We start from the raw sequence: 22,194 nt of genomic DNA on the forward strand, positions 1-22,194 counted from the left end.
ATTGTATCCTGGGTATTCTGTAGTTTTGGAGGGGGGTAATATCACTAATTAATGAGTACATACCATGCATGTCCTGTGTAGCCCTGGCTGTCCTGGCACTCACTTTGTAGACCAGGCTGGCCTCGAACTCAGAAATCCGCCTGCCTCTGCCTCCCGAGTGCTGGGATTAAAGGCGTGCGCCACCACGCCCGGCTATGCATGTCCTTTTTGATCTGAGTTACCTCACTCAGGATATTTTCTTGTTCCATTCTTTTGCCTGCAAAACTCATGATGTCCTCATTCTTAATAGCTGAATACTATTCCATTGTGTAAATGAACCACATTTTCTATATGCATTCTTCTGGGTTGTTTCCAGCTTCTAGCTATCACAAATAGGCCCTGTGGCCTATTTTTTAAACAGAAATTCCATGTAGAGAAATCATCATTGGGTGGTTTCTGATAACATTGATAGTTCAGATTTCTCTAGAAATGGATCAATGAGTCTTACTGTGACTTCCATTACCTTGGCCCACAGGTGCACCCTGAGTGTGACACTGGAGCAAGCCATCACTTTAGCAAGAAGCCATGGGCTCCCTCCTCGGTATATTATGCAGGCCATGGATGTGATGAGAAAGCAGGTGAGTTGCTTTCTTTCCTGTCTTTGGGGACAAGTTTTCTACTTTGGCTTTGGTCACTTATCAGGCGTGGCACCTATCTAGGCACATGACATTAGTTAAGCCAAGACTGGGAAGTACACCCAAGGAGAAAATAGTACAGACCCCTTGTCCTAGGGCCCTGAACTCATAGGAAAAAGGTATCTGTGCTGTGACCTAGAATAAAAGGTGGAGGGGAATGGTCTCACAAAACAAGAGTGGACTGGGGCTCCTAGCAGTAACAAAATAAAGGATATGTGGTACTTCTCGAAACTTTAGACAATTTAATAAGCCTGGGAAGAAGATTGGGGTGGGGGAGGCAAGGAAGAAGAGGAATTGAGGGTTTCTCAGTGTCTTCCATGGAATGATAAAATGTGTGCTTCATCCTGATAAGAAAGTTCTCACCTAGGAATTCCCATTTGAGGCAGAATATGAGCCTTTCAACTGACTTTCCACCAGCAGAGACTGTACTCATTTTGTAGTTTCTTTTAAGCAGAATGGATTTCTTAAACTTTAACCCAGTAGCATTTGAATAACCAAGATAACTTGGTTATAAATTTTCTAAATTATTTTTAAAATACACCACTTCCATAGTTCTGATTAGAAAATAGAATCAAACTAGTACAAAAGACATTTAAGCAGTGATAAGACAAATGAAAGTCATCAATTTGATGTTTTTCTGTCACCTTTTTTGGCCTGATGCAGCCAAGCTGACTTGTCTTAAGTTTTTCAGTGACAGTGTCTTCATTAGATATGCTTTTGTAATTATGACCACTTTATTTATCAAAACTTTACTCAAACAAGTAAAAGCAATTTCAACCCGCATGGATCTTGTCCCCAGGATTTCACTATGGAATGTCAAGCTAGCCAATGAACAAAGAGAGTGAAGAAGACAATGCCTGGCTAGCTTCCACAATGCACATTGCAGACCCAGTGAATGATCTGCTTTAGGAATCAAGGGTAGAAGTTTACTGTGAGGAACTTAGAAGATTGAACAGGGATCGATTAGATATTTAGACCCACCTGAAGCATATGACATACTATTGTCTAGCTGGCAAGTGACAAAACACAGATGCAATCTGCCATATGGTATAGGAGGGACTCGGAAGTAAATGTACAGATTCAACTTCAATAAACAAACCCAGGTAAGCTTGCAGTTTCTCACATCAGAGATGGGATTAGGTTAGAAACAAGTGCTAAGGGGTGAAGTCTTGCTTGCTTTTCTTGTTACTCTTTGAGATAGTGCAGAAGAAGCTCGGAAATGTTCCTTCAAAATTACCAACTACAAGGGAAAGGAGCTAAAGTGAGCCTCCTCAGAACATTCCACCAAGGAGTTTATTCCATATGCATTCCTACCTGTGGATCTGTATAATGGCAATCATATAATGTCTTCGATTATTAGAACAAAAATGTAAATAGAGACAATAAAGAGAAAGTGAAGTTGATATTATCTATTCCCCACCTTCACTGCTACAAAGTTTATTACAAGCATAGTATACATATGTAGTATTGATAGTTTGTGTGTAAAATAAATCAGAAAGACTGGAAAGCCAAGCATATTCCAACCTGAACATTTTTTCTTTGTTACTTTCTTTTGTTCTTTCTCTCTCGCTTTCTCTCTCTCTTTCTTTTTTCTTTATTTCTTTTTTCTTTCTAACTAGGTTGAGACTAGGTACTTTTTTCCCTTTGGTGCTGGTTCCTCAGTTGCAAGCTGTGTATCATACAGGGCAAGGAGAGGCGAAGACCTCATTATCTCTTCTCTGTGAAAGATTGCAAAGATGGGGTTCCTCTTCTTGGGAATGAGACTGGCTTGTTAACCTTCTTGAGTTCTGTGGATTGTATCCTGGGTATTCTGTAGTTTTGGGGAGGGGGTAATATCACTAATTAATGAGTACATACCATGCATGTCCTTTTTTNTTTTTTTTTTTTTTTTTTGATTTATTTATTATATGTAAGTACACTGTAGCTGTCTTCAGACACTCCAGAAGAGGGCGCCAGATCTCGTTNCGGATGGTTGTGAGCCACCATGTGGTTGCTGGGATTTGAACTCTGGACCTTCGGAAGAGCAGTCGGGTGCTCTTACCCACTGAGCCATCTCACCAGCCCCTCACCCCTTTTCAAGGGGAAAGCTTTGCCTATTTAAACATGACCCTGGGAGACCCAGTAGTTAAACATCTTTTATCTTTATTCAGTTTTGAAGCATTAGAATTATTTCATTGTTGAATTTTGTTGTGGTTGTTTATTAGGGTTTTGAGACAAAGTCTTAATTCTGAATCCGTGGCTAGCCTCAAACTTGTCAACAGTCTTACTGCCTCTACTTTCCAAATGCTAGAATATAGTCATGTGCCACCATACCCAAATCACATTACTGAACTTGAATTATTATATATTAAGCAATTATACTTTATTTGTTGTGCATTGAAGTTGTACAGTAATAATATGAGTAAATTAAAAACTTTCTTTTAATTTTGGCAGAATGAGCTTTTGATGGCATACACACACACACACACACACACATACTTGTATATATGTGTGTGTGTGTATGTATATATATATATATATATATATATATATATATGTATGTATATATATAATTACTTATTGTTTTTAAGGATAGACTGTGTATGCACTCTTCATGCAGGGGTTACTTAAACTCACTGCAGGAATATAAATGAACAGGAAGTATATCATATGACCCTCTCAGCTTTTTATAATGACTGTCCCTGATTCAATCACACTTTGACACACCCAGCTGAAGGGTGGTGAAGGAAGAGAAACCTTAAAGGAGAGACTGACCTTGGCTTCATAAACTTAAAAACTGTCCCATGGGATGACTTATAAATTTTATTTGTTTTTTGGTAAAAAACAGAAAGAACATTTCCTCTTTGCCTTTCTAATAAATGCCATTCCATCAGAATATTAATATGTCACCATTGGGGATGAAGAGGTCAGCGGGAACTTGAAGGGAGATCAGCATTCACAGCCTCGGAGTCCAAACTTCTTTTTAAACTCTACAAAGAAGAAGTGGTGGTGATATTACAGGAGGTGGCCATTGAAAAATATACCAAGCAATGTCACAAGTGCTAAGATACAAGGACAGCATATATCTCCTAATATGACAGAGATGTCAGTGCCAATCCTTTGATTTTCTTGTTTTTTTAAAAGAACCATTTCCTCCTCGTAATTATAAAGCATGTTCTCAAAGTGCAGCATGACATTCTGCACCACAGGATCCTAGTCCAGATAAAGAGAGTTCTTGGAGCAAGTGGCGGGACCTAAGGATGGTGTGCCAAAATTAATAGCCGTTTGCTTGTGTTGACTACTGGTTTTGATCAACCATGGTTCAGGAAACTCTTAAGAAGGGTAGTGAAATGTGTAGAAATCTATTTTGGTCTGGCAAATATTTTCCAATGTCTTCAAAAGAAAAAGGTCAAATAATTGCCCTTCTGTAATGTAACCTTTTTTTTTTTTTTGCTGGTCAGTTTTTTTTCATATTTGTTTTCATTTCTTAGTTTTATTTTGAGAGAATCTATCCTTTGGGGCTTTTCTGCCTCTTCTCTCAACTTTATTTAGGGCAGTATTGAGTGCATAGGTACTTGGAGCATTTCAGAGTTTTGTTTTGTTTTAGCTACTCTCCTTTCTCTGTCCTCAGCAGCAAGCAGTCATATTTGGTTTAGTTGGGAATCCATTAGGAACTAAACAGTGGTTGTAAGTTCATTCCTGAAATTGACTGGTCACAGGGCCCCTTTTATTGCTGAAAAAGGATTGTCTTTATATCACCAACTTTGGGACAAATCTCTTACATTTCATAAATCTACATTGATGTGACTTATCTAGAAACTGTGGTAGAACTATTTAGAAGATGTTTTCCTACAAAATGCTATTACATTTAAACTACTTGATCATCTGAAGAGATGCAGGGTGGACTCATGTTCTGTGAAAGTGTTCAGGCCTAGCATATGTTTATAACATAATCATGTGCTATTTTTTAATGTTTTAAGTTATTAATTCCTTCTGAAAATAAGGCTGTAAGATGTGGGAATGAATGGGAAGCTGTTAAACTCTTTTTTTTTTTTAATATTTTTATTACATATTTGCTGTTAAACTCTTGAATGAGCTAAGACTATAGGATAAATAGTATTTGGAACAGTATATTTTAACTCATAACAACACCAATTTAAAAAAAAACTTTCATAAATTTTTTTTTTATTTCTTATATGGTCGTTGATATTAAACACTGTTGAAATAATGCCTCTAAACTCAGATTTATTTGAATTAATCCTTAGTACATTATTGATTTCCCTGACTTTCAGGGTGCAAGAGTTCAGAACACAGCTAAAAACTTGGGGGTTAGAGACCGGACACCTCAGTCAGCTCCGAGGTAAGTGTACTGCATCTTCCCCTTATCTGAGGGCTTGGTGGCTTGGTGGCCAGGTTTCTGCTCTAGTTCATATCCAGTATCAAACTGACACTAATTGTAAGCTCAATTTGGAAAATCTCAATGGTGAAGTCTGATGAGAGGTCAATGAACGCTCTTAGAAAGAAAGAGACATTATATTATTTTGAAAGTGAATTAAAGAAAACAGAGTTTACAAAATAAGTCAACTCCAAAATGTAAGTAATGTGTGTCAAGTGCTCATCTACACTTTCCACTGCTCCTCTGAGACTGTTATGTTCTTGCTTCTACTATTATGGAAAACTCCTATTTAACTCTGAAACCCAGCTTGTATGTAATCTTCTTTGAGTCTTGGTTGAGTAGCTCTTGTCAGACTTCCTGGTATCCTGGGTGTCACATGATAATGACCCTTTCTATTATGTTGTCATGTATTGAGGGTTCTAACCAAATATGAGTTCTCAGGAGACAGAGAATATACATTCATTTTACCAGTGACTACATAGTAGACTTCAAATATTTAAATTTATTTTAAGACCATGTGAATGAATGAATAAATGAGTGAACGGATGGATGGATGCATGGATGGATGATTAATCATAGAGCTTTTGTTGTTATATGAAATATTCACAGTTCACCAATTATAAGAAAGGACTCTAAACTACCTTTAAAGTGAATGAACATAGAATTCTATTTGATTTCTATGATTAGGGTAAGCTGTCATGTATCTTGAAGTGGGGCAGGGTTAAATAATTACTTAGGAATTTGATCATGATTACATATTTGAATTTTAACAAAAACTAGGCCTCTCAAATGCTGTCTCAGGTAAGATGTTCATTGTTTCTGTTTATAACATGGTGAGCAGAAAGAGGAAGGTGACTACAGCCATTTATGAAGTTATACCTCATGCTGATAACCTACTTGGGAGGTTTGAGTGCTTTCAAAAGAGGAACCATGCTTCCCCAGTGGAAATGGATGAGACTACCATGTAGTGGCTGCATTTATTTACAGTGCTGACTCCTAACTCAAGTCTTGTTAATGTCATTCTTAGCTGGTTTGTCTTGAGGCTTTCTATTGTTAAGGAATCATTTCACAAAAAAAAAAAACATTTTCTCTAGCACCATGAGCAGACAAGGGATATTTGTATAATAGACCCACTGAAGTGTTCAAATTCCAATAAGAAAACAAGGTAATAGCTTTACAAGGTGTTTTCAGCTAGAACTGTTCAACACTACTGAATAGCAGTGCTGGGATAAAACTACAGCAGCTGATCAATAAACCAATATGCCAGCCCAACATAGGACAACAAACCGTTGATGAACTCAAGCTTTTTCTATTGGATTATCTTTAAAACACTTGAGGTGAAACATAATAAAATGAACCAGCTATAAAANTGATACGTCGTACAAGGGAATAACAAGAGAGAAATAAAAATCATTTCAAATTTTTATTTACTATTTCACTCATTCTGTAGATATTTACTGAGTAAATACCATGTATTTTACTGTAGCCCCAGGAAGAATAGAGAAGCTCAGTGCAGAAGTGACTGTGGCCCTGAAGGAGCAATGTGCAACTGGGCACATATCTCAGTAATAGAGTGCTAGCACCTTTTCCCAGAAAGCACAAGGGCCAGGATTTGAATCCCAGAAACAAGAGACAGGAAAGAATGGAGGGGAAGGAAGGAGGAGGGAGGGAGGGAAGGAGAGAGGGAGGGAGGGAGGGATGGAAGAGGAAGGAAGGAGGAGGAAGGAAGGAAATAAAGGAGGAAAAGAAAAGGAGGGAAAGAGGAGAGGAAAAGAGAGGAGATGGAAGAAGATGGGGAGAACAGCAGTTTGTGGAGATACAGGGAATATCGAGGCTCATGGGGCATAGGATCCCTCCTGACAGAAACCTGCACTTCCCTCAAGCTAGAAGGCACATTTGGGACTCAGAAATAAACGACCCATTGGCAGAAGTGGCAAAATATTTCTGGAAGGTTCATTCTTGGAGCTTCAGGGAGCTGTCTACCTGCAAGTTTATTTGGCTCAAACTTCCCAACCTAACTCTATCATAGTGTTCCTAACATGCTCTTAGTTTACTTATTATTATTGGTGTTGACTCAGCCAACATCCACTGATAAACATTGACTTTCTGTTGTGTATCCGGGAGGGGCAAACCTTTTGGTAAAAGCAGGATGAGAAGATTCCCCAGTCTTTGTGACAAACAAGTGGGTGTGGTTTAGGATGCTAAAGAGTGGTCTGGGATGGAGGCAGAAGTGGCCATGGTGATCACATAGGAGGAATGGGCAGAACGATTCCTGGAATCACCAAGTACTGAAGTTTAGTAATTTTATATTGGTTGCTTGTCGGTGGCTGTTAGGGAAAGCCTACTCCTGGTGGATGGGTTTCTGGAACATCTCTGTTACTCTACATTAGCAGTTCATCTGATAGATGTTAGGAATGGCCTTTGGCAATAAGATTTAAGACAGATTTAAAAAAAAAATCTATGTGTTTAAGGAGTTTTCAGCCCAGCAGAATAAAAAGGCAGACAAAGTCAAGCATGCAGGGCACTATGGAACTGATGCATGGTTGGAGTCAATCCTACCTAGTTCAGCTTTTTCTTACGGAATTAATGATGTTAGATTACCATGTGAGGCACATTGGTCTTCTCTTTGTTATATCAATTGAAACAATTGTGGTATGAGAGTTTCACTCCCTTTACATAATTTAGAGATAGCAAACATCAGTGATTGTAACAGAAAGAAAGGAAAAATGTTCTGAGTTCCAGCTCTGGTTCTCCACATGACCTTTTGTAGTAATGTGTGGTTGCTTGTGTTCATGCATGCATGCATGCTTGTGTATGTGCATGCATGTGTGTGTGTGTGTTTTCCTGTCAAAGACTAGCTTTGTCACCACAGGATAAATTGAGTCAGGCAGCAAGGTCTAGCATTGGCAGTTGGGGTCAGTGCTGAGAGCTGACAGGGCTCAGCACTAAGAGGGACTAATGGGAGTCTGTCCTGATAGCAACCAACAGCTAATGGTTAGAGAAATTACTCAGCAGACTTTTCTCTGACAGAACAAAGTTTTATTCATTGGGGTGGGTACTCCCCATAGCCAGAGAGAAACCCTGAATTATTGTATCTCTTTAGGGGCCAACAGAAAAGAGAAAATTCACACACACACACACACACACACACACACACACACACACACATTGAGTGAATGAAGCAAAAGCAGGCTCCAATAATTTCATATGTGTAAATATATATATATATATATATATATTTACAAAGAGACAGACAGGTAGATATATACATGTTCATATATAGAATGGATGGAATATAGTTCCAATAAACAGGCTCCATGTATTTCACACATACACATATATACATATATACACATATATATACACACAGTTGTTAGATGGAACAAGCTCCAACACACATTTTATTTTTTCTTCCAGAGCTTATAAGTCCCAGCAAAATCTTTCAAGCAGTGCAGAATTACAATGTGACTGCATCCTATTTTTCTTCTAGTGAATGACTGATAAAATAATGTTACCAAATATCTTTACTAGGAAAAACATCAAGTAATACAGATAAAGAAAACAAATTATCCTCCAAGAACCCATGCATATTGTAACTGAGAAACTTGATATAGATTAACAAAATGTAAGCAAGCAAGGTAATTCTCTCAGCTAATTTCTCTTACTGGCAGACAGTGATAGGTTGTTACAAAGAGAGGATTCATTGTTTTAGTTTTCTTAAGAAGCAATTTTATAAAAATTTTAAAAGAATCACAGTTCTAAACTTTTATATACGTAACAATCAGTCATATCTACTTTAAATCCTCAGAATGCACATCTACTCATCAGCATTTTTCAAAAAATCGTATCAGGCAGCTGAGGGCAAAAAGCGGGTATAAGAAATCTGTCATTACCAGTCCAGCCTCAGTGAGAGTCATGTCAGCCAGCGCTGCCATTTTTTTTTTGTTCCTTGACCTTAAAAAATCCCTAGCTTAACTAATAATGTACCTTTCTGAACTTTAAATTATTCCCTAAGATGTTCTACATCAGAACTAGTAGCAAAAAGACCTTAACCTAGCTGCACTAACAATTTCATTTGTCCAGATGCTTTCTAATGTTGGGAATCATTGCTGACAATCTACATCTCTAAATTCTTTCCTAGGGTGGTGATTCAATCATAAGTCTGCTCCAGCAGGAATGCCTGAAAGCACTATTATATTATGAGTGCCAGGGGTACTTTCCAGTGAAGGGCTGCAAGCCCTATTAGAGTTTTCATACAATTCTTAGATTAAGAGGGATATGAGGGCAGCATGCTGAGCAGAACTCCATAGCAGCATGAAGTCCTTAGGACATGTAGTCATCCAGGCCATGTCTGTCCAAAACACAGCCACCATGGCCATGCTAACCATTAGGTCACATATCATGAGTTCTAAAGCTGTTTGTCATTCCTCCTACATAGCCCTTGGCATTTTCCTATATGAAATACCAATTTCTCATCTGTCAGATGGGAGAATTGCCTTAATAAACAGTATATTTTAACCATGGGTAAAGCATTAGTTCTGTAGCCTTGATTAGTGTAAAGAGTGTGGTATAGACAGTGATGTTTGAAAACTCTGCTAGATGCAGAAATATCAACCCAACAAGGAAGAAGAGAAAGAGGAGCCAGGACAGCATATGCTTATGCAGGGCCTTTAGTGTACATGTATGGGACAATAGCTCCACATCCTAGGCTAGAAATCCACCCCCCCCCAAAAAAAAAACACCAATAATTTAGTTTCCAAAAGCAGAATCCATTTTGCACAGTTAGAGTCCAACTCCTTACCTATTTCATTTCCAAAATTCATTAGCTGGTGCTAAACTCCCAGAGCTGTCAAGTTTCCATTAGAAGTGTGCCTGAACTCAGCTAACCCCAAGTCACTTCCAAGAAGCCTCAAGAACTGAAGCTTCTGAGATCTGCAATAGCCAGAGCTATTATTGCATTTGGTGACCACAGGGAGTAGCCTTTGCTCCAATTTGCGAGGCAGACATTTCAAAGATTCATCTCTCTGCTAGCATTGGTCACATTGGGCACAAGCATGCAGAATAAGTTAATAGAATGTGAGAGGTAGGCGTTCCTCACCCACCCTGCTGTTTCTGTCCTATGTGCTCTTGGGCCTCCGTGTCTCGTCACTCCGCTGGCAGAACTGCCACAGAAATAGGATAGAAATTGAGAGAGAAAAGAACTTTCTGATTGCTCTGTTTCCCCAGTCCCAAGAGGCAGTTTGAAGCAGCATCTTGTACTGCAAAAGAATCTTCAAACTACATCAGCTCAATTTAATGTGTTCTCTTCTTCAGGAAGGACCAAACAAGTCTTTCAGGATTCTTCTCCTCTGAGGAGATGACCTATAGGGCATAAGCCACCTTTCAGGCATGAAGTACATTTTTCAATCCTCCAAAGACAGTAACTTTTGACTTCCAGACAAATGAAATTCATTTTCTTAACCAGATTTACAATTTGGCATTACATCATCCTCGTTTCTCTCCACTGGTTTAGAATTAGTATAGTATTTTATGTCTCAAACAGAGGAAATTTATAATTTGCTAAAGTGACTAGCAATGCTTTTAAGTTCTATTCAACTTACTGAGCAAACGGTAAATCTCCATGGCTACCTGTATTAGAATCTCTTTCACAATGATCTAAGATTGGGGTGTTTAGAGAATAAGTGTAGATTAGTGGTGGAGCACATGCTTTGTGGGTCAAAATGGGGTCCAAGATCCGGACTGCCACAGGTCTAGGGCCACTCATGGAGGTTGAGGAGGGAGTTTGACTATGGGCACCCCCACACCGCTGCTGGGGTGGACGTAGGACGTCAGACATCAGGCTATGAGAAGCCACGGGACCCACTCCAGGGATGGGGAAGGTGCAGTCTGAGGTTCCCGCAGAACCTGCCGGAGTTGGTTGGGGTCCCTGAGCCTGCATGGAGGCCGAGAATGACAGGTTCTCAGGCTGTCAGACATCCCAGACACTGCTGTATGCTGGGGATAGCCTGGGCCAAAGGGAAAAGGGCAGGAGAAGGGTGCTCCAGCTGGGTCCCATGGGGAGGAGAGTCCTTAGCTTGGTCAGGCAGCTTGTCTTGGTTTAGCGCCGTGGCTGGGACACAGGGAGGCCTCCTGAGAGGTTAGATGCACAACTCATTCGGGGAAGACCTGCTCCATTGTTCCAGCACAGCAGAGGATCCAGATGAGAAGTGGCAGTCCATGGTTTTAAGGTGTTTATTGTAGAAAAGCAGAGAAGGGGAGAGTAGGGAAGTAGAGGCTGGCCATGGCCATGTGGAGAGTGTGGGGAAGGGAAGGTAGAGAGAGGGGAAGCAAGAGGGCAAGCAAGTAAGAACAAGAGAGTAAAAACAAAAGGGTAAGAATAAGAGAGGCAGGAGCAAGAGGGTAAGAGAGTAAGAGCAAGAGAAAGATGAGGGGGCAAACAGCCCCTTTTATAGTGGGCCCGGCCTACCTGTAGAGGTGAAGTCCAGGCAGAATACCAGGAACTTGGGGCATTGCCTATGTGACTGATGGCCACACACCTTTCTGCGAGGGGCGGGGGAAGGATGGGAGCTGTGGGGGCCTGTGGGAGGCTAGTCACCAGGGCTCAAGGCCTGTTTTCGACTGGGGACCAGGTTGTGTGTGCACAGGTTACTGCCCCACACTACTTAGCAAGTATGGAAGCCCTGGATTCAATCCTCTGCGTCCATAAACGCCCCTGACAAAACACANGAGCGCAAACACACACACACACACAAATGCACATATGCTCACACACATACTCACGCTCACATTCTGTATTTGAGATACTAGCCTAATGTACACAGAAGGCCAAGTGTAGACTTAATTTTTCTTAAGGAAAATAAATAGAGTCCAAAACCCACACACTTTAGATCAGCCTCTCATCTCTAGATCAGTAGCTCTCAACGTATGGATCCCAACATTTTGGGGGTATCATATATCAGGTATCCTGCATCAGATATTGACACTGTAATTCATAATAGTATCCAAATTACAGTTATAAAGAAGCAATGAGATAATTTTATAGTCATGGTTCACCTCAACATGTGGACCTGTATTAAAGGGTCACAGATAGGAGGGTTGAGACTCACAGCTTTAGACCTAGTGTAAGTAACCCACAGGGCTTTGAGGTCTCTAGCATCTGGCAGCATTTTGCTCCCTTTTGATTTGGTTCTGGTGTTAGCTTTTATCTACTCAGGCCAACTTGTGTAAAGCTAGTGAGTTCTCCTGAGCTGTGTGTTGATTCACAAATAGCTAGGCCTAGGTTGTGAAGGAACATGCCCCGGATTTTCCACAAGTAACATGAACTCTTTCAACCTGATGATCCTACTGACAGGTGAGTAATACCTGTCTATAGCCAGTCATAAGTCCTTAGAAAAGGCCAGGCAACAAACTGCATCTTGAGATGCAGGCTTTATGAAGCTGTACATCAGCCAGTTTGTGGTCAACCCCTTAGTACCACAGGGACATAGATAATGTGCAAAACTTGTAAGAAAATCTGTAGATACCTACAAGATAGAGACTCCATCACTGCAAGATAGCTATGTAGACAAGGTATTAATTATCATAATGACACTGCCTCTAACAATTCAGGGAAGAGATATTACTACCAGCAAAGTAAACAGACAAACTAGAACAAAGCAACAGCTTCTAAAACAGCAGGTTCTCAACCTGTGGGTCACAACCACTTTGAGATCAATTGACCATTTCAAAGACCCACATATCAGATTTCCTGCATATTAGATATTCACATTATGATTCATAACAGTGACAAAATCACAGTTAGGGAGTAGCTATGAAATAATTTTAGGATTAGCGATCACCAAACTCTGAGGAGCTGTATTAGCTGGTTGCAGCATTAGGCCAGTTGAGAACCACTGTTAAATGATCAGCTTTCTAAACATGCACAAAGAAAGAGAAGCATTTTTGAAATCATAGGACCAAAACTAGATTAAGCTGATTCAGATGCTATTTTCTACAGTATAGTCAGTGTAGTGATGGCTGATGGAACCAAGAAATTAGTGTTGATGTATTTGTTCTACCAATAAAAATATTCAGGTAAGAGTGGTGTTATAAGTGATTGTCATGCTGTTCTGTGTCCTTTCTAGGCTCTACAAGCTGTGTGAGCCACCACCTCCAGTAGGAGAAGAATGAGCATCCCACGTGCCATGGGACAGATGCTTCCAGATGCTGGCCAAGTCAACATTCTCCACCGAAGACAAAGAGATGCAAATTAAAGATTTAAAGTCTTCCCATGGTGTGAATAACTGATGTTTGGTTTGGACATTTATGGTGGAACTAGAAGTTCCTTCAGACAGTTCAGCCTTACACTCTATATATTAAGAATACAGATTCACATTAGGGCAAAATTCACTTCTCGTATTTGTAGGAAAATGTACAGAGATAAAAGATTAACTATTTTGGTTCCTTTCTCATTCATTAATTATATTGTATTTCTTTTTAGCTTCCCCAATGGACAGATATTATACTTGATAGTTTTTCTTGAAGAAGTCTGTCCTAAAAATGTGGCCACACTCTGGAAACAATCATACAGAAATATTAAGGACAGTGTAGATGAGGAGTTACAGGTGTCCCATATACCACTTGAGTCACCAAGCAAGGCGCATATGAGAGGTAGGGAAGTACCTGCCTCCCTTTCTTCTTGGGCTTCCTGGTAACAAAGAAAGCTAAGAGGTTCTGGCAAGACATTTTCCCTTTTGTCATGTCTAGTCTCTGGTCTTGTAAACACTCCAGTAGGCAGGTGCTTTTCTTGATCTTTACAATGAGCCATGAGTGCTGCGTGATGGACCACTGGTGGCTGTGGGTAGGGAGTTGCTAGGTTGGAGAAATGAGAGGAGTGAATGAGGATGGAAAATAATAAACGTATTTGACTACTCACCCCTTGCCAGAGAAAGATAAATTCTTAATTATATGAAGTCTTCCTATGAAATGTCAAACCGTTAAAATAACACACCTTCCTGAGAATTTTTCTATCAAGTTATATGTGTAAGATATGAAAATAGATATATATGTTATACTTCAAAAGGCCATTAGAGAAGAACTTTGATAATTTATGGAACCAAGGAATAGACTGTATTCATTCTAAAGTATATGCAATATTTATCACATCTGTGTTAATATACTAAAATTATTTTAGCACATAAATATATTAATATTGGTTTTAAATATATATCTTTACAAGTAATTAAAACAGCATCACTGTGATTATGATAAAGTTGTGCTTTGCTTAATGATAGGAATAAATTGTGCCTTTAGGTGATATTATCATTGTATAAATGTCATGAGGTGTACTTACACAAGCTGAGATGACTGTGGCCTCAGACCATATGACCTATGGAACCACTTCCTATAGGCTGTCCATCACTGGCCCAAAGACCTCTAACAGCACAGAACTGTGTGTGGATATGGGCTAAGCACATGAATTCCTTACTTTAACTACAGTTTTGGCAAACCATTATTCAACTTTACTTTATAAATCTCATAATGAATTTCAGACTATCATTAAAAGCTATCATTACTGCCAGTGATATATTGAATTTAAAAGTGTGCTTCAAAGGTATGGGATACATATATCCTACAAGTTAAGAGTGAAAATTATTCAGCACAGAGTACATAAGTTTTTTCAGTAAATCTATTTGTGACTAATTGTAGAGAAACCAACATTAGTTTCTAAAGAAAAGCCTTAGCATTCTGAATTTAATAAAGATATGACCTACATTTGCATATATGTGACATACATCCATAACTTTCAGGATTAATATTTTTGCTATCATCAGCATATAAGTGTGAAGCTCTGGTAGCTCAGGCTGCCTTCTCTGAAAGTCTTGAGAGTAAGGAGAGCTGATTGTCCGACTAGGCAGACCCTTCACACTGCTTTACTCTTCTGTGTTCACCAGCCTCAGTAAGTCTCCATAGAGGAACAGAAGGGCTACGAAGCATGCTTATTTTATTTTTTCTCATTAAACTTGTTTTAATGGTCTCAAAATTTTGGGACAGATTTTTGGTCAAGTTGTTTCCATTAAAAAGTACTGATTTTGAAAACTAATAACTTAAAACTGCCACACACACACACACACACACACACACACACACACACACACACACACAAATGGTCCACAAAACATTCTTTCCTTCTGAAGGTTTTATGATTATATTGCCTGGGCATATTATCTGCTTTTTCAGTATTTATAAATTAGTATATTTTAAGGATCCAGTCTATATAACAGAATGTGGTTAATGTTATCATTTGAGTTAAACATATTATTTGTGTACACAGCACTTACAAACTATAAAGCTTGCTTTAGTGTTTTATAGTAACATCTATCACTGTCATATTTTTTCATAGTAAAATCATAGCTGACATGGTTTAGTGTATTCTAAATGGCACCTTTGATTACCTAGCCCACGTTTTGATATTCCTCCTTCACATAGCCTTGTAGCAAGGATGAAAGCTGACCCTGTCTTATTACCTGCACTTCACAGTTCTGCTAAGCAAATACTAACCCAGTGACTTGCACAAGTTCACTTGATGAACATGGGGGAGTCAGAAGTTAATGTAGAAAACCTGTCTTAATGATTGCACTGCTTTTATCTGTTGTATGAGGACCATTATAATATTAACAATTATTTTCTGACTAAAGTTGGAGTTTTATGACATGTATTGTCATTTAATTTATATGGAAGATGTTGCAAAGTCAAGTGCGAATATGCAGAATGCCTTTAAAGTACAAGAACTATATTCTTGGCACTTTCCATTCATAATTGAAGAGAATCCACATGTATTGCAAGCCAGGAGTAGGACATTATATAAAATTTGACTATAATTTTAAAAGTGTTAACACTTAAAAACCTTTGATAGATGAGTAATCATTTTCAATACCATAATATATACATTCTTTTGACATTGGAATTTTACAGGCCTTGGGAGTTTAGAACTCCCTTGCTTTAATGTTGCACTATCCTCTGCCACTGGGGATTATTGCTAAGCTAAGGAAAACACTGCTTACTGTTCTTACAACTTCTATATGTGGACATAGATTCCTGTCTACCCATTGAGAGATTTCAGATCATATCATGGGAACAGAATCATATTTACTATCTTACAGATTTTCTCATTCGTTTTAAACATTACAAAATTTAATTTTGTAAAAATATGAAAATTTAAGGGCTGAAAATATGAGAGAAAGACAGACAGAGGATGATAGTTTCTGGTCCAGGTTTACTTGGCAGAATATGTAAATGCTGGGTTTCTACTGTATGCTCTCTCCTGGAAACCAGAATCCTCATCTGCAGGACCATGCTACTTTCTTTCCTTTTCACAGAAGTTTTCTGATGTCTTCAATCCCCTGTGTATTCATTTGGCTCCTCTTCTTGCTACAAGATGTTCAATTAAACAGGAAGGTAGAGCTGTGAATGTGGCACAGTGGTTGAGTGCTTGCCTAGCACACGTGAAGCCGGGTTAAACTATACTGGCTCTCCTTTAAGCCAATGGTGGCTCACACCTGTAGTCCCAGTACTTGGAGAGTCAGTAGGATTGTCAGGAGTTCAAGGGAAGCTTGAGATACATATGAATGTGAGGCCAGTCTAAACTACAGTGGGTGACATGGCCCACGAAGGAAACAAAGATACTACAGTGTGTGTTACATGGGGTTGGTGCTATTTCTGGCTCTATTAATTTTAACTTTGAATAGCTCAATTCAGAATGAAATGAAGTTGATCCTATGTTAACTTTAATGGTGAAGAAAATCAATGAGAAAGAAATTCAAGAGGAAGTATTAGCTAACTTAAGCAAACAAAATCCTGCAGTAAGCACATAGATTTTATAGGCAAGGTTATTTAAAGCAAATACGTTTCTATCTCAAGCTGTCAAGTATTCTTATACAGTCCAAGCATCTGTAGTCCTATACAGTATGAGTCATCACATGTAAGCAGGTGTTTTCTCAGGCATTTGGATTTCTATAGAATCATAATATTAAAATTTCAAAGTAATAACATTGCTTTTTAAGTTATTTGTCCTTTTAAAAATAAAATTTAAAGTAATTCTGGAAATCTACCCTACTGGTATTCCAATCAAACTACTAAAGCTTTGTATCTGACTGAACTGCTTCTAAATTTTAGGAACTTTCATTTTTAAAGTCTGTTTTTACGTGAGTGTTCCTGTGAAACTGAGGTCTGATGACTCTTCCTTAAGCAATTACAACTTCATTAGCATACATAAGGTTCAATTAAGTAAGAAACACTGTATATTTGCATGTTTAAAGTCTTATAGGAGAGCCTCAGGAAAAATCTTTATTCTGAAGAACTAGTGGGGTAAATGTAAGAGGGACCATTGCAAGAATGGCCTCAGCATAGTAGTTTTACAAAATGGCCACCATTTTACTAGGTGCTGCAATTCCATGTTGGTGATAGTGGTTAATACTTGGTTCCAGAATCATTTGATACTTTAATGATTTGCCATTGTCACTGTTGTTAACATTCCTGTTGCTGAGCACCACCTGGCATGTCTATTAAAGTACAGTTAGTCTGTGTGACTCTCAGTGGTGACCTAGTGAGAAGTCTGACTCACTCAGAACAGTTTATTCTCTTAATGGGTTAGGTTCTGAAGTCTGCTAAGTCTGCTAATGATATACAGATGTGAGTGTGTGTGTGTTCTCTTATAACATAAACCACTTTTTAGTTTTATAAACATTAATAATAAACATTAGATTTTGGTTTCTTCATTGTATGAAAATATGAGACATGTATTTTATGGATGGACTATATGATGTCTGCTGTAGACAAAGGTGCTGCCTGTGTCATGGGTGGACTTGTGGGCTGTCCTTTGTTCACTGATGTTCGTCTGCTCTTTGTGTGATCCAGTTTGGTTTCTGTTTTGTCTTGTTTGTCATCACTGTGACAAATCATCTGAGATAATTAAGTTACAAAGACAAAAGGTTTATTTTGGCTCAAAGTGTTGGAGGTTCTAGTCCACAATCAACTGAAGTCTGTGGTTGGGCCTGTCATGAAGTAGCAAGTAGTGTCATGACAGAGGAAGAGAGCAGGACACAACTCCTTTGCTCATTAGCCACATCACAAAGATTAGTAAGAGATTTTGGCCCCACAGTCTTTCAAAGGCAGCCTTCAACAGACACAGAACCACCCATTGGCCTCCATCTTTCAGATGCTTGACCTCCTCCCAATAGCACTATACTGGAGATCAAGCCCTTAACACAGGGACCTTTGGGAGACACGCCAGGGTCCAAACTAAATCACTATCCAGTCAATCTCAAATCTGCTTTTCTGCTTTACCATTAAGAATTAGCTTACAGCAGACATAATTGCTGAATTTTTAAATGATGGTTACTAGAAATACTGGTAATAACAGAAATAACAAAGATTGGGTAATTAATTTTAGGCACAGACAATGATAACTATTATCCATTCATATAATCAACAAATGTTTTGAAATTCACTTAATAAGACTCAACCAGAATTGAGTGTATTGGATAGATTTAAATAAAAAAGATTGTCATAGGGTCTCTGTATCCCTATATAAACAAAGGTAACTTGTATCTTTTACTTAAAAATTATATTATTAACAAGGTAAATATATTCTAATACTATGTGTTTATTGTATACTATATAGTCAAGAATACTAAGTTATAGAAATATTTAGAAAGCATACCTTTGAATGTAAGTATCTAATGCCTCAAGCAAATCTGCTAGTTTCAGAAGAATATATATTTTTGTAACTGCAAGAATATGAGTAGATCATAGCTTTTGCTTAAAATATTTTTGTAAGCATTCATTTACATAGTACTCATTTTAATAGTAAAATGTTAAACTGATTCTGTAAAAGAACCTGTTTTGACTATGTCTATATTTAATATTATGTAATATCCAAAATTCAATGATAAATTTCATCTGAATGTATTATTAGCCTTTTTTTTTCCTTTGTAAAGTAGCCTTGTTACATAGTTTCAATCATTCCATAGTTTTTGTATGGTTAAATTTGCTAAAGTTCATTATGTATTTTATGTCATTTTTTTCCCCACATAAAAGATTGTAAAAGGTCTGATAAATGTCAATAATAATAAAGTGAATTATAGAATGAGCTTAAGTTTGACTAATTCCTATTAAATTCTTACATGTTTGGAAAGCAGAAAAAAATGAAGCTAAAATTATTACCCTTTAAAAATTCACAAGCTCAGGAGGAGAAACATGGTCATAAATGATACAGATTGACTGTGGTAACTGCTGGGGAGGGGACAAAAGGAGAAGTTCAATATGGCTCACAATGTAGGAAAACTCTGTTAGAAATCAGGCTTTGAGGGGGTCTCTCTACAATCTGTCAAGCCTGAGTCTCAAGGTTTCCATTCTTAATATGTATGAACTGTGGTCATCCTAGTTGCTAAGGATGTAACAATGCAGTAATTCTCAAAATCACTCAAGGAGATGTATTTAGTGCACAAGCCAAGGAGCTATTGATTAACAAAAGACATCCACAATAATGCAAAGCTAACAGTAAGACAATAAGAAGCTTGTACTGTTCACATTCACAGAATTTAGATTCAGTCAACATCAGTGTGTGGGCTGCCTACAGGTGTCAGGTACCCACTTTTCACTAAGCTGGATATTAGTAGGTAGACACACATAAATCACTATTGACCTTGTAGAGTTTTCTACCTTGGGGAGAGAAACATTGATATCAAAAGATCTGAAGAGAAAAGGTGAGGTTATAAAAAGGTGGTGAGCTTGTAGGATGAATGAGAGCAGCAACAGAGGTGGCCACCTACCAGTGACAGGTTGCCTGCTCTGTGATGGAGACATGCCAGGAAGGTTTGTGGGATGGAAAATGGTTGAAACTGGACAGGATAAATGTTTGTGGATGTGATTGGAAAAAGGTATAGATAGAGATTTAATTTGGTTCTGGACATGTGGATCTGATTGCCATATTAAAATTTCTAAACAATACCATGTCATTATGAGTTGAGATATTTGATGACGGATGTGACATTATGAATTTCAAGTGATGAATTTGAAGAGTACATTCGGCTGATTGTGTTGGCCAGCTCAGAAATTTAAGGTCAAATTTATTGGAGGGAAAAAAATCAATAACTGGATTTTTATTATGTGAACATTGCTAGTCTACACCAAGATAGCCCATTTAATATAGTTTTAAGAGTGAGAAAACAGAAGCAGCAAGCATAAGCTATTTGTTTTGAAACAAGATTAAAACATGTGTATTCCAGAAGATGTTGGAGACCATACCGTGAGAAAGCGAGCCCTTCACAGTCTCATACCCTGACAAGCCAAATGGCCTCGTGCTAAGGAGCCAGTCGTCTCTCCCTTCTCCCTGTTCCCATCCTGGCACCTGAGGCTGTAAAAGCTGAATTATAGTCCCCTCTTCCTTATCTCTTCCTGACTCCCATGACTTCCAAGGACATGAGTTATGTGCTGAGCCTGCTTGACACCCAAGGCTGTTAAGGAGGATTCCACCTTCCGGAGATAAGACGAAGAATGCCTGCCACCTGGCGCCTGACTTCAGCCCTGGTGTCACCAGATGCCCACTTCTTTGTTCTTTGTTAATTCCCCCTCAACCCCTCCCTATTCCCCTCGATGTATGCTTTAAAACCCGGTGGTTCAGCCTAATAAACGGAGACCTTGGTAGGAACGATCTACTTGGTCTTCACTTCTCTTTTCTCTCCCATCCCATTTTCTCCCAGGTTTGTGGTTCCCCTCACACCACGAATAACTGAGTCCTGCTGGACGGGACAAGAAGAGAGGTATTAACATGCTCTTCCCCCTCCTCTTCCTTTCTCCTTTCTCCCTTCCTTCACAAACACACACACACACACACACACACACACACACTCCCCATCACCATGAGTATGTTTTGGTAATAAGTTTAAGAAACAGAATTGTTGTGGGTTTTTGAGCATGTCTGTAATCTGAGTGTTTGAACATGATCAGACTATAATGTGGTCAAGGTCAGCCTGGGCTCCATAGTGGGCTCAAGGCCAGCCCAGGAGATATTCTCTCAGAAACACAAAATAAGAAAACAAAAGAACTACAAAGTAAAATATGTTTTTTAAAAGAAAAGAGAAGAAGAAGAAGAAGAAGAAGAAGAAGAAGAAGAAGAAGAAGAAGAAGAAGAAGAAGAAGAAGAAGAAGAAGAAAGGTAGAAAAACAAGTCAGTTAGATTTCCTTACAAAACTCCCTATTTTCCCCAAGACTCTAGAGGACAAACAGCAACTTTGGCTGGTAAAACATTTTTATGCTGTGTTTTTTTATAATAGAAGACATGGAATAGTTCTTCATTGTTCCTTGGAATACAAATACTCATCAAAATATAACATGGGGAAGTAGTCTAGAAACTTCATACATTGAAAGAGAAAGGAGTGGGCAAAGGTGAATTGTACATGATCCCCCCCCCAAATCCATTGTCTAGCTCTAGGCTTGCTCTTCAGTCCTGAAAAGCCTTACAGGCCTGAGGAGCATCTGACTCCACTGTGGAAACCTTTAGGAGCCCCAAGATTAACCATTCTGGAACCCTGCTCCACAATCCCATCTCAGTCTGGTCTTCCCAGGACATAGCTTGCAGAGGTGAGTTGTGCATGGCGCCCTGAACACCATTGTCCAGTTCTGGACTCACTCTTTTGTCCCAAGAATTCTTTTGAGGCCCTAAGAGTGTTTTGCTTTTCCAACAGAGAACTGCAGAGAACCCAAGAACTCCAAGCTTGGAACATCACCCCAGTAATCCTTTGCCAGTGGGGCCCACCTGAAGCACAGCCAGCAGAGTTGGGTACCCTGACCTCCATTTTCTGGTCCACAGCTCTCTCCATCTTTCTGAAAAGTCCTGCTGGAATAAAGATCCTCCAGCCAACACCAGCAGAAACCAGATGACTAAAGGACAGTAGAAGAACACAGCCAACAAGACTCAGTGCAATATGACACCACCAGAGTCTAGCTATTCTGCTACAGCATACCCTGTATATCTTAATGAAAATGAAACAAAAGAGTATAATCTTACATCCAATCTTAAAAAGATTTTAGAGGTCTTTAAAGAGGAAATTAGTAAATTCCTTAAAGAAATACAGAAAAATGCATCCAAACAGGTAGAAGAGACAA

At 38.8% G+C, this 22,194-nt stretch overlaps 1 protein-coding gene across 5 annotated transcripts in view; it reads left to right on the plus strand.

The window, feature by feature from the left end:
* The window catches only part of Prex2 (phosphatidylinositol-3,4,5-trisphosphate dependent Rac exchange factor 2), a 301,528-nt gene extending 284,455 nt beyond the window's left edge, over window positions 1–17,073 (plus strand). For all 5 annotated transcript variants that reach the window (XM_029482876.1, XM_021163512.2, XM_029482881.1 and 2 more), the window contains 3 exons: window positions 515–617; window positions 4,946–5,013; window positions 13,173–17,073. In XM_029482876.1, coding sequence (XP_029338736.1) covers window positions 515–617; window positions 4,946–5,013; window positions 13,173–13,218 — 217 coding nt within the window. In that variant the 3' untranslated portion in view covers window positions 13,219–17,073. The remainder of the gene's footprint in view (window positions 1–514; window positions 618–4,945; window positions 5,014–13,172) is intronic.
* Window positions 17,074–22,194: the final 5,121 nt, after the last annotated feature.

The sequence above is a fragment of the Mus caroli genome, chromosome 1, assembly GCF_900094665.2.
Source record: "Mus caroli chromosome 1, CAROLI_EIJ_v1.1, whole genome shotgun sequence".
NCBI lineage: Eukaryota > Metazoa > Chordata > Mammalia > Rodentia > Muridae > Mus > Mus caroli.